Raw genomic sequence first — 12,035 nt, 5'->3', positions numbered from 1 at the left:
GACTGTACCAACGAGCTGCCTTCCACATGCCCCGCCGATCTTTCTCCTCAAGCGTCTCTTCTACAGATCAGAAAAGAAAGAAGTAAAAATGAAGAGAAGAAGAGAAACCATAAAAAGCGAGAGAGAAAACGAAACAAGGGGGGAAGAAAGCAGTAGAGAGAAATGAGAAAGAAGGGCAACGCGAAAGGACAGAGACCAGAAGAAAAAGAAGAAGAAAATGAAGAATGGAGGAGAAATTCATAGCCAAGAAGGAAGAAAGGAAAAACGATAGGACCATGAAAGCAAGAGAATGAGGACATGAAACGAGAAATAAGAACAGAAAGACAGACAGACTGGAGAAGAAAGGGCAAGAAGAAAGAAAGTTGAACTGGTCTGCATGCAGATACATACATATATGTAGAGAGAGAGAGAGAAAAGAGCGAAAGAGAGAGAGAGAGGTCTTGTGACGGTCTTCTTCTGATCTAGAGAAGATAGACCCAGCATTCCACATGGGAGAAAGACACGAAGAGTTTCCTAGTGTGAGGAGACGAAGCAACTAGCTACTACAACGACAACCTAGTGAAGAAGTGCCTTAGATATGCAAAGAGATAAAGAGATAGATAGACTAAAGATAGATAGATAGATAGACCAACGGTCATCGCTTTCTTTCTCTCTTTCTTTCTCCACAGTCCGGTGCTAGATATCATCCTTCTTTCCCTCTCTTTCTTTTGTCTCTCTCTCTGCAGCCTTTCCTTCACTTCCATAGGTACAACTTGCCATGCATCTGTTGAGGAGCGTATCCTCAAGAAGACGAGAGACTGAAAGAAGAGAAGGGGAGAACAAGGGCCACTTTTTCTGAAGAGAAACAAGAAAGAAGAAGTTGAGTGCTGACCAGCGAGACGAACCTTCTCTTCTGTCAACGAAGGTAGGCCTGAAGAACTCATTACTAAAGATAAAGAAGGGCCGTGACGAAGATGAAGAAGAAGAGGAAGAAGCGATCGATCCTCTCTCATTGCCGGCCTACCAGAAAAAGGGAAAGAAAATCAGAAGAAGAAGGATGAGTCAAGAGAAGAGAAGGGGTGCCTTTCGTTCCTACCGTCGTTGTGCGGTGTGTACATACAGCACATATGCATCTATATCAAGAGAGAAGAGAGGAAGGTAGTATATATATGAGATTTGTATCTAGCTATAAAAAGACTTGCATTCACCACGCTGAGCTCTATGTCGGCCATACACCTCACTCTATCTCTGCTTCACTTCATTCATTACCAAACCCTCTATTATACTTAAGCTGCGTCTCCATCTATAAATAAAGAGAGAAAGCGAGAGGTATGTATATGCAATTATATCTACGTCTATAGACCCAGACATATATATATATATATACAGATATACATATGTGTATACATGATATATATCCGGGAGTAGTAGGAAAGGATGCGAGAGAAGACAGAGCGGCGGAGATGATTTATCTATGTAGACATCTCGACTGTATGTGACGGGTAAAGAGGGTCTTCACATGGTACCGAAGAAGTCGAGCATTGAGACAGATCTTTCCTGGCAAGCTTTCATATATCGCCTGCATATCTTATCAGCTGAAAGTTTAGTTGAGAGATAGCTTTGTTTGATATGAAATAGGGACAGGGCAGGCGTGCTTGTGAAAGGTGGAGGAGAATGGCTGAAAGAACGTCTGAGGAGAGATAGACTATCAGCTGCTTCTAACGGACAAAAAGGCCTACTTGGTTCATACCGGTCCCTTTCTAAACAATAAATGAATATATAGACAGAGATACACACACATCGAGAAGAAGGATTAGATAGCTAAAAGATAGATAGAGAGATAGCCTAAAAGTAGGCAGGTCAAAGAAAGAAAGATAGATAGATAGATCTTCTTGTCTGTTTATTGAAGTAAGGCGTCCACACATACATATTCTATATAGATATATATACATACGTATTCATACACATTCATACAGATGCATACATGACTATTCATAATTCCATATATGGATCCCTCGTGCAAGTGCATTCATACACATACTATAGAGTATTCACACATCTCTCTTCATACATCTTCACACATGCGCATGCATTCAGATATTCACACCTAACCCTGTAGAGAGAAGTCTGTAAAGAGTGACGCTCTCTCACATCTCTCTCCCCCTATGATCGTTTCCATACCTTGAGCGAATTCGAAGAGGAGGAGAGATGACGTGAAGAGAAATTTTCTTTTCCTGCGTCTTCATCCTCTTCAGTAGATTGTCGACATAAGGCACGAAGAGTTGAGTAGGTCTGGACATTCGTATGCTTGACCTAATATAAGCCGAAGGCAGAAAAATCATGAGGGCGACAAGCATTAAAGAGAGAACTTTCCTCGGTTTGAGAGGGCTATTCATAGCACTCTCAAATCTATCGTAAAAAGCGAGAAGAAGCGAGTTTTCTTCCTGCCTCTCTCTGGAAAGTGTGTGACAAGAGACATCGATCATTCTTATTCCTGACAAAGGATCGCGGATGCATGCACGGTGTACAGAATGATAGAAAGAAGTCGACAGAAGCATATGTGCCCACTCCATGAACATACAAAGCGTCTGCGACTCACCTATGATCAGCCACACACTCCTGTCTATATAGACAAATATATGCAGAGTATATGCATGCATATATATGTATTTACGCATGTACATGTGCAGAGTATATACATCCACATATATAAAGGGGAAGAAGTCTATATGGAGGCGTTCAGTAATGGAGAGATCGTACTCCTTAGACCGGGTAGGGAAGATTGCTATACTTTCTCTGTGACATCTCTCCACATATGACCTAAGTCTCCATGTATGTATATCTATATATGCTATGTACATAGTATCTCTAGCTCCTATATCTATACAGATACATGTGGGTGCTATCTATGTGGAGGTGTTGATGCGGCTGCTGATAGAAGAAGTACCTGAGAGAGAACAGATGAGAGAATTAAGCAGTTGGTGGCGGAAGGGTCTTCTTGAAGAAAATCGATGTGATCCAGTAAAGCCTGCGAATCGAAGATTAAGATACGTTCATCCATATTCAAAACACCTCGGTCTCCTCTTCCTCCTCCTTCTCCTCGGCGTTCTATCTCATTTATTCTCCCTAAGAAGAAAGAGGAAGGTAGACACAACACGGACAGAGACGGAGACAGAGCGACACGCACAGAGACAGCATGGACTTTGTAGAAGGGATATTCTGCAAGATCTTTGTCGATTCGAGGGAATTTGAATTTCTGCTTCTTTCATGAAAGAATCCCCCTTTTCATTCCGCTAGTCGAGTGTCTCTTCCTACGGTAAAGACAGCTAGCTAGCTGTCGGTTGATGTCTAAGTGAGAAGAGAAAAAGGAAGGAGGAGAGAAGATCGACAGGAATGAGGAGAATGAGAGATATGGTCTGATAGTGAATATACAAGAAAAGAAGAACTGCGACGAAAAGAGAGTGGATAGTGACTTAGGGCACGAGTAGTAGGCAGAGATAAGCAGTCAAGCAAAGACCATCGCGAAAGAGAGTGATGTATAGAGACGGTATGTCGGGTGTACAGACAGTAGGAATCGTGTTCAGCGAGAGGGAGAGATGAACTCTACAGGAAAAGAAAGAATGAGGAGATGAGAAAAGCGCAGACAGGCAGAAAAGGACTGGAGCGAAGCAGAAGAAGAAAAGGCTTGATGACAAGAATAGGAAAGAAGAGATTGAATGAAAGGGAGAACACACAGAGAAAGAAGGAAGCACATACGAAGAAGCGAAAACGAAAGGAGAAAAGAGAGAAGGAGAGGAAAAGGGAGAAGACCCATAGACTGGAGAAGAGGAAAAGAGAACAAAAAGATGATACAACTACAAAAGAGGAAGACGAAGACTGAAATAATGGCGACAGTGAAGAGAGACGACCAAGCAAGAATGAAGAAAGAGAGAGAGAGAGAAATTATCGTAACATAACCCATCTAAGGGACTGTGGACAGGAAGAACACGCGAAGGAGAGATGAGCAAAGAGAAGGAAGAGATGAGCAAAGAGAAGGAAGAGAAGAGCAAAGAGAAGAGGCAATCCCATCTCTCGATAAGAATCTTTCTCTCTTTACCTCCTTGGATTGACCCATCGTGATCTTCCTCTTCACGTCGATCATCTTCAGGCTCGGGATAGCAGAAACAACATCCTCGTAGACCGCATGGAATATCGTCTCTTAGGTAAATTTCACGGACTATCTTGCGAATCTTTCCTCTTCTTGTCGCTTTAAGAAACGTAATTAGTCTTCTATTGTCAGTTCTCCCTCCCATCCCCCTTGTTTGATCATCTTCTTCTTCTTCATTGTCTGAGGTATCTGTCTCTTCAACTTCTCTCTCAGGATGGAGCCATTCCTGTTGTTCTTCCTGGTCTTCTTCTTCTTCATCATCCTCCTCTTCCTCCTGTATCTTTCTCTTCACCATCTTCTTCCCTTCTTCCATAGTCTCTCTGTCTCTCTCTCTCCCCACTCTATTTATCAGTCTATGCTTGATGATACGAATAGGCACATGCAGCTGTGGATACTTTGCTCTCTCGTCAATAAGCTGTTGAGAAGTTTTGAGAGACTATGTGGTCGCTGAAGTCCATACAAAGACTGGAGAGAAGAAGAAGAAGAATGATACTGAGAGGAAAGGGCTAAGAGAGACCAGTCAGGATCATCGTTGTGTTGAGCGAGCGCGTAGAATGGCTTTCTGTCGAGCCAGAGAGGCTTCTAGAGAACGCGAGGAAAAAGCGAGAAGAAAAGAAAGCAGGGGGGACGCAAATGAAGATTTGGAAAGAAAGAAGAAGAAACAAAAGACAGAGGAACATGTAGGTGAGAAAGAAATGAAGAGAAAGACGGGGGAAAAAATTTGAAGACGAACATCAAACAAAGAAGCGACGAGCTCCAGAGGGTTCTGAAGAGAGACTTCTTATCGACACAAGGGAGAAGATAGCTCGGATCAAAGACTTATCTATTCTCTGAGACCCTTCTTTCAAGAGGATGCGAAAATGCATTGAAAGAATGGATCAATCGATCGATCGATTGATCGCAGAAGCATGAGAAGCATGCACAAAAAAGGTTTCTCATCGATCCCCGACGAGTCCTCTCCGACGAAGGAAAGGAGACCATTCGGATGTATGTACACCTGAGAACAACAAAGAAAAGAGAGTCTTCCGCTAGATTTCTCGCTTGTCATCCGATATTCGCAGGAAACCGAGGAAGCTTTCTTGTCTGATGATCTCCGGAATTTGACAGAGAGCTTCCCCCCTCCCTACGCAAATGTCACACAGAAGAGACTCTTTTTTCTCTCCCTGCATGCGCGATAACTGCCAGCCCAGTCGACAACGTCGATGCTGTTCTCCCCTTCAGACGCAAGGTAGGTAGATGAAGATCGACCGACAAAATACCTTCAGGGAGTCCCAACTATTCACATCCGATATAGCTCTGTTCTTTCTGACTTGCTCTCTTCTTTTTTCTTTTCTTTTTCATCTCTTAAGCGGAACATTTGGACTTCTACACGTAGCAGATAGAGAAGAAAGAACTGCATGCACAAGGGAGAGGCTTCTTCTTTCTCTTCTTCCAAACAGACATCCTTATGACGGGTTTCCTCAGAAGATCGACACAGTGCTTTCTATTCCCCTAGCTTCTTCTTATCTCTCTTTCCTTCTGCTTTCTCTTCTTTTTCTCGGCCTTCTTTAATCCGTTTGGTTATCTTTCTCTTGGAGGTGGGTTAAGTGAAGATAAAGATACCTTTGATCTAAGAAGTCAAGTTGCTTTTCCTGGCAATTCTCTTCACTCCCTTTTTTTGCGATTCTTCATCTTCACCTTAACAGTTAAAAAGTTCTTTTTCATCTCTTGAGAAGAGAAGAGGAATGAGAAGGTGGAGAGAAAGAAACGAAGTCCTTTTGAAAGAAACGGATTGGTAGCTTTTCAGAAGAACCGTCCCTCTTCGGTAGCCTTTGTGTTGTAAGGAGATCCAAAGTGAGAGAGTGAATGGTGAAGAAGAAAGGCGGCTCATGAAAGAAGAGTGCGACTGACCATCAGAAAGAAGTTTAGGACAATGTATTTTAGGAGAAGGAGAGGTTTCAAAAGATGTGGTATGCGTTTCCTATCTCTTATTCACGTAGAGAACCCCCGCCCCTAAGGACAAATGAGGTGTACATACACCTGAAGTTACACTGTAGTTCGGTCTCCTGCTACTATCGTTTCTAAGAAAGAGACGTTCTTCAACTCTCGTAAACGTCGTCTTCTCACACAACCAGAATCTCTCTTTCTCACCATGGTGTCTTTATTTTCTTCTTCATCTTCATCTTCGTCTTCTTCTTCATCTTCTCCGACTGTTTCTCTTCCTTCCTCCCCCCCTTCTCCTTCTGATCCTGAGTATCTTGTTCTGTTAGAGAAAGCTGTCGAGACGTATCTTCCTTCCAACTATGACTTTGAAATTGTGAAGTCTTTACAGCGATTAGATCGAGAATGCTGTCGCCATGTTGCTCTACAGCTACCAGAAGGTCTCTTAGCTTGGTCTCTTCAGCTAGCTTCGATTCTTAAGTTCTTTTCTCAGACAGTAGAACATATCACAATCCTTAGTGACGTCACCTACGGCGCCTGTTGTATCGATGATCTCACAGCATCGATACTTGGCTGTGACTTTCTTATACACTACGGCCATTCATGTCTTGTTCCTACGTCACACACACGTGTCTTTCGCAACGCTTCCTCCTTTTATTCTTCTTCTCCACGTTCGTCAACAACCCCAAGAGAAGGACAGAGAAGAAGAAGAGAAACAGACAAGCAGGAAGAAGAGAGAAAGCAGAAAGGTCTAGGTTGTTTATATGTCTTTGTAGATATTCTGCTTGACCCTTTGCCTCTCTGTGAGATCTTGAAGTATAACTTCTCTCGAGATACAAGGCTCGCTCTTCTAGGGACAATTCAATATGCTAAAGTTGTTCTGGTAAGAAGATCGATGAAAGAACACATCAACCAACGAAAGAAACTAAAGGAAAGGATATGATACACACGTCCGTTCCATACATAGTCATAAATAAATTAAAGATAGATAGATAGATATTATACATGCATGTGTAGCTTTTTACGTCTTCTACTATACAATCGTGGCCGACCTTTTTTGTATTGGTTAATGCCCTCTCCCGAGTTCTCCCCCCACTTCACACCCTGTGTTATCTTGGAGATGTTTCGATCAAGACATCTCCTCGCCCTGAAAGAGAGACTTGCAGTAGACACGGTCGTGTCTGTAGAAATCCCTCGTGTTTTCTTCTCCTTGTTCGAAAATACGCATGAATGGCAGAGATCTTCTCCTCAACTGGGGGTGATGGAACAGCTGCTGTATGGATCTCCTTCTTGATCATATGTATTTCGATGGAAATGTCTGTCTGTCTATCAATCTCTTCTTCTTTCTCTATCACTTCGCATGTTGTTTCTCATTTCTCTTCTTGTCCTTCCTTTATTTCATCTTAGGCAGCTAAAAGACAGTTAGATCAAGATGGCTATTTCCTCGTACCTCCTCTCATTCCTCAAAGAGCTCCACTGACCGCTGGTGAAGTTCTTGGCTGTACAGCTCCGAAGCTTCCTGGCGGGAATCGATTGGCTAGACAATCGATTCTCGGCTTGGGTTGTTCTTCTTCCTCTACCTCATGTTGTACGAGCGGGGGGGCAGAACAAGGAGAGAGTTCTTCTTCTCTCTCTCATGTCCCTGAATCTACGTGCTCTACAGAAGGAATGCCAATACAGAAGAGATCTTCTCCACCAAAGGGAACTTCTACGGATGTCTGCAATCCCCCTTCTTCTTCTTCTCCCGGGCAAGAGACTTCCTCCTGTTGTTCTTCTTCTTCTCTTTCTTCTTGTGCTTGTCAAGATCCGTCTTCGTCATCTTCTGGGCAAAAGGCGTCTACGATGGAAATGCAAGTAGTCGCAGAGAAGAAAGAAGGAGAAGAGAAAGACGTTGAAGAAATTAGTAACGGCCTCCAAACTTCACACTTAGATTTAGTTCCACGCGCTAAGAATCGAAAGGCAGGAGGGGGAGAAGAAGAAGAAGAAGGAATCGATGAGGTGATTTTTGTCGCCGATGGGAGATTTCATTTAGAGTCATGCATGATACAGAATCCAGGATTAACCTTTCTACGATATGATCCTTTCGTTAAGGTAAGAGAGAAAGAAGAAGAAGAAAAAGAGAAAGAGTCTTAAAGGAGAGCTCTTCTCTCTTCTTTGTGTGGGATGTACAGGCCCCCTCTCTTATCTTCTCTTCTTTTTCTCTTAGCGTTTGTGTTTCTTTCATTGGAATACACAGAGATGAGAGGAGGAGAGAAGGCCGGTCTAAAGGCAGAGTAAAGAAGGAGCGGGGGATGGAGAGATGAGCTGCGAATCTGATTTGTATTCTCCACCTGAATGACAATAAGAGAAGGAAGAGAAGAGGTCGGGGGTGCCGATCCATCTAGATAGTTAGATAGCTTCTATGCTTTCAGTGGAGAGTGGTAATTTATCTCTTTAGGTGTAGAACCTGATCCGTCATCCTTCCGGAGCCTCCTCTCTCTCCAGGTAAGTACATTGAGTAAAGAAGGCATTCCTTTCCTCATTCCTCAGTAGTTTTCGTCATGGGCTTTTCCCCTGTACAAGAGAGATGGAAGTCTTCTTTTGGAACTTTGTGTCTTTATACTTTTCCCTCTCTCTTTGTTTGCTGCTTTTTCAGAGACTCTTTCGTGAGTCTTATGATCACGCGACTCTTCATCGCAATCGACGTGCAGCTATCGATGCAGCTCGAAGCGCTAGACACGTGGCTTTATTGTTAAGCACGCTAGGTAGACAAGGAAGTGTCGGCATTCTTGAAGGGATCTCCGAGCTCCTAACAGAACGGGGGATTCCATACTGTGTAATTCTCCTAAGTGAAATCACCCCAGCAAAGCTCAAGCCTCTTACCAAGCGTATCGACTGCTTTATTCAAGTAAGAGTGAAGGAGAAGGCTAGGAAAGTTCGAGAAAAGGAAAAGAAGAAAGTGCTTTCGTCGGTAGACATGGAGACATGGCTGACTGGCAAGTAGAGAGAAGGATAGGGAGGTAAATCCCCTCTCTGAAGATGCATCTTATCCAGAAGCGGAGTACGAACAGCGGAGTGTACATAAGGATGAATGACGTAGGGCGAAGAAGATTTCACTTGCATGTACCAGGCAAACATGTTGTCCGTGTATCTACTCCTTTCTACGCCCCTCACCATTTCAAGGTGCCTGTCACAGATCAAGGTACAAGACCTCGCTTGCCCCGAGGTGCATGCATCTCCATTCGTGAACATATCTATCTATATATATATATATATATGTATAGTTACAGGTAGAGACAACAGGTTTTCTCGCCTCGCCGGGGGGATCTTCTCTCGATCTCCAGACATGCCTTCCTCCTTGATTATCCCTCCACGATCATCCGCGTAAGATCCATGTGACCGTCCAGCCAGCGGGACAGCACAGAGGTTTGTTGATCCATAGCTGTCTTCTCCTTTTGTCTCTCTTCTTCTCTCCTCACCGAGAAAGGGTTGCCCTTCTTTGTGTTTGTTTTCACATCGATCAATTCGCAGGTTGCATGTCCGAGGCTGTCCATTGACTGGGGAGCTGGATATACAGCCGGTGGTCGCCCTCTATTGACACCCTATGAGGCGTATGTTGCCTTTGGAGGTGAAAAGTATTCTGATAGTAAGCTTAAATAAACTCACGTGATCGCATCATTGCATATATGCATGCATGGGCTGGTTTGATCCCTGTACAGCTGGAAAGCACGAAGATGCTTTGTGTGTGTATGTGTATGTTTGCCTGTGTGGGGGTTGGTGACGGTTTCTCTCCCCTTATTGCAGGAGAGCTTTAGAGATAGGAGCACGTAGGATCTTTTTCTCCAAGCCTCCCGGGCCTGAAGGGTTTCTGGTGTTGTAAAGATGAGATATGAGACGGACGCCTTCACTTCGATAGATTCAACGATGTATTTAGACAATACAGCGTATCGTTTTGAAACCTAGGATCGCCTGCATGCACAGAAGTCCAGCTAGCCCAAAATGCATCGTAATACTCATAAAACTTACGAATGCTGCGGGCTGTCCTCAGAGAACGTCTCGACCTTGACATATGAATGACACTTTTTAAGCATGTTTCCACACAAACCGCCGTCTAAAGATGTCATTTTCTGAAGAATCAGACAAATCTCTTCATCTTCAGTGAGGAAAAAGCGAGACTGACCAAGCACTTTTAGCTTTGTGATTCGGTCGGAGGTAGCGATGGATGATCTGAGTCGACAGATCATACCCCTCCGTGAAGGTGAATGAGACATCCGCCTCACGTCGTCTCCTGGAGCAGTACAGACATTTCCATTTGGTTGCTCTGTTATGAGAAATGCGATGGACTTTTCACCATGCATTCGCCGTTCAACGGGGAGGAATTTTTGGCTTGCACGATTCCTGTGGTGATAGTAGCTTTGTAGCTATCTCCTCCTTTCTCTCTCGGCTTGTCTTAAAGGGACATCCCGGGGTGTGCCTCGGATTATGTGTGTAAACACTTCCGAAGTATGGCGCGACGTATCTGCTTTCCTGCAGTTTACCCGATGGACTACTATAGCAAAGACGGTGGAGTATGGAGCAACTACAACACGAAAGGTAAGGGAGCGTGTGGCTGCAGACCAAGGGGTGATAGAGCAACTGTGTGCGTTCCGACGGACAGTAGTGTGGAAAAGGCGCCGTGTGGAATCCATAGCAGCATTTAAGGCTACGAAGGTGCCAGATGATCCGACGTTTTTCTTGAGGGCCTCCAAAGACAAGTCACGCAGAAAGATTTGCTTATGAGGGAGGAGCGTACGGTGGTGTATTATTGTCGCTGACTAAGCGTTGTTGGCGTCGTTCTCTCTCTCGTTGCGGTGGGAGCTGTCAGGTTTGAGCCAAGGGAATCATCAGTCAAAAAGCCTTTCGCCTTGGTTGCTTTCGACTGACTCTTGAAAGAGCGATTCAACAACGGGAACGGGGATTGTCTGCGTGCTTTCTGCGTCTACTTTTGTCGTGCGCAGCGGGGCATCGAAGTGGGAGCCTGGCACCCAAGGTATCTCTCGATGATAAGAAAGAACAGCTGCGTGCCCGACTTCTTGCTCGGCAACAGCGGCAAGGAGGCGTCAAAGCGTCACAAGGTGCTAGCAGGAGTACGGAGAAGCTTCATTTGGAAAAGAAACCTTCGTTAGAGCAGGTCCCTTCAGGAATCCCACACCGGACGCACATTGAGTATGAAAAAGAGTTAGGAAGAGGAAGACAGGTGTAGAATATACAATACGATACTTCGTTATCTGTGCGGTGCATGCTCTTTCTTCACAAAAGTCTGGTCGGTTATGGCCGAGTGTCCGTCACCTCAACCCCCGTGAACTGAACTAGCCAAAGGGCGGTCCGCGTCAAAACTCTTTTAAGGCACCAGACCGGCGCCTAGAGGTCTGGCTTTTTATCAGGCGCGGGTTGTCCGAGCACGCAGGGGCGCTTTCGGATCCCTACGAGTCCACGCTTGCGGCGGTGCAATGTAGGCCCCTGTACGTAATCGGCCAGAGGCACAGGTGCCATGAGGTGCTATTGTAGCGAGAAGGAGGAAGCTTGGAAAACCGGCGGCGGGTTCCTCCCTTCCGCCGGTTGCGAGGCAGTCTTGTTGCGGTGTGAAGCGGTATCGCCCTTCGAAATTCGCGTGCGCGCCCCGAGCTCTCTACCGCGGGATACTGATCCTAGTAAGGGACGCACCTCACAGCAAAGGAGCACAGACAGCTGGGGATCCGTACTGCACCCAGAGGCCTTGGAGGCTTTCTATTTCTCAGTCTCGGGACGGCACATTGTGTCTGCGGTCTCGCCGTGACTTCCCAACGACGCTTCACAAGCCGCCAAACTTTTTCGGGAAGGCACTTTCGTCCGAGGGTTCATGCGTAGCGACTCCTCACTGTGCACGCCTTATGGGGGCAGGTCTAAATGATCACGCGGGCGCGTGATGCGGTCTAGAATCCGAAAAAAGACTGCAGTCCCGGCATGGTACACACTCTAACGGTGGTGACTG

General features: G+C 45.1%; 2 protein-coding genes across 2 annotated transcripts; one reads left to right on the top strand and one right to left on the bottom strand.

Annotated features, from left to right (window-relative positions):
* On the bottom strand, window positions 1–5,204 carry CSUI_005944 (rnb family domain-containing protein; the record flags this gene model as incomplete). The annotated part of the gene is made up of 5 exons (XM_068066110.1): window positions 4,076–5,204; window positions 2,927–3,105; window positions 2,161–2,292; window positions 885–999; window positions 1–60 (listed from the first exon to the last, which is right to left on the bottom strand). Coding segments are annotated over exons 1-5 (849 nt in total), but the record flags the coding sequence as incomplete, so codon positions are not given.
* A 156-nt stretch (window positions 5,205–5,360) lies between these two features.
* Window positions 5,361–11,330, top strand: CSUI_005943 (diphthamide biosynthesis protein 2-related domain-containing protein). The gene is made up of 6 exons (XM_068066109.1): window positions 5,361–6,929; window positions 7,454–8,137; window positions 8,682–8,933; window positions 9,557–9,671; window positions 10,559–10,618; window positions 11,023–11,330. The coding sequence occupies exons 1-6, from the start codon at window positions 6,258–6,260 to the stop codon at window positions 11,265–11,267; spliced, it is 2,028 nt and encodes a 675-aa protein (XP_067921916.1). The 5' UTR covers window positions 5,361–6,257; the 3' UTR covers window positions 11,268–11,330.
* Window positions 11,331–12,035: the final 705 nt, after the last annotated feature.

This window comes from Cystoisospora suis (assembly GCF_002600585.1).
Source record: "Cystoisospora suis strain Wien I chromosome Unknown contig_2950, whole genome shotgun sequence".
NCBI lineage: Eukaryota > Apicomplexa > Conoidasida > Eucoccidiorida > Sarcocystidae > Cystoisospora > Cystoisospora suis.
Note: the sequence above shows the minus strand (reverse complement) of the source record. Positions and strands in the feature narration are given on the sequence as shown.

Excerpts from the sequence above, each read along its gene's own strand:
- CSUI_005943 (XM_068066109.1), top strand. The coding sequence starts at position 6,258 with ATGGTGTCTTTATTTTCTTCTTCATCTTCATCTTCGTCTTCTTCTTCA. Across the intron at positions 9,672-10,558 it reads AGGTGAAAAGTATTCTGATA|TTTACCCGATGGACTACTAT; the intron begins GTAAGCTTAAAT and ends GCTTTCCTGCAG. Across the intron at positions 10,619-11,022 it reads GAGCAACTACAACACGAAAG|CGGGGCATCGAAGTGGGAGC; the intron begins GTAAGGGAGCGT and ends TGTCGTGCGCAG.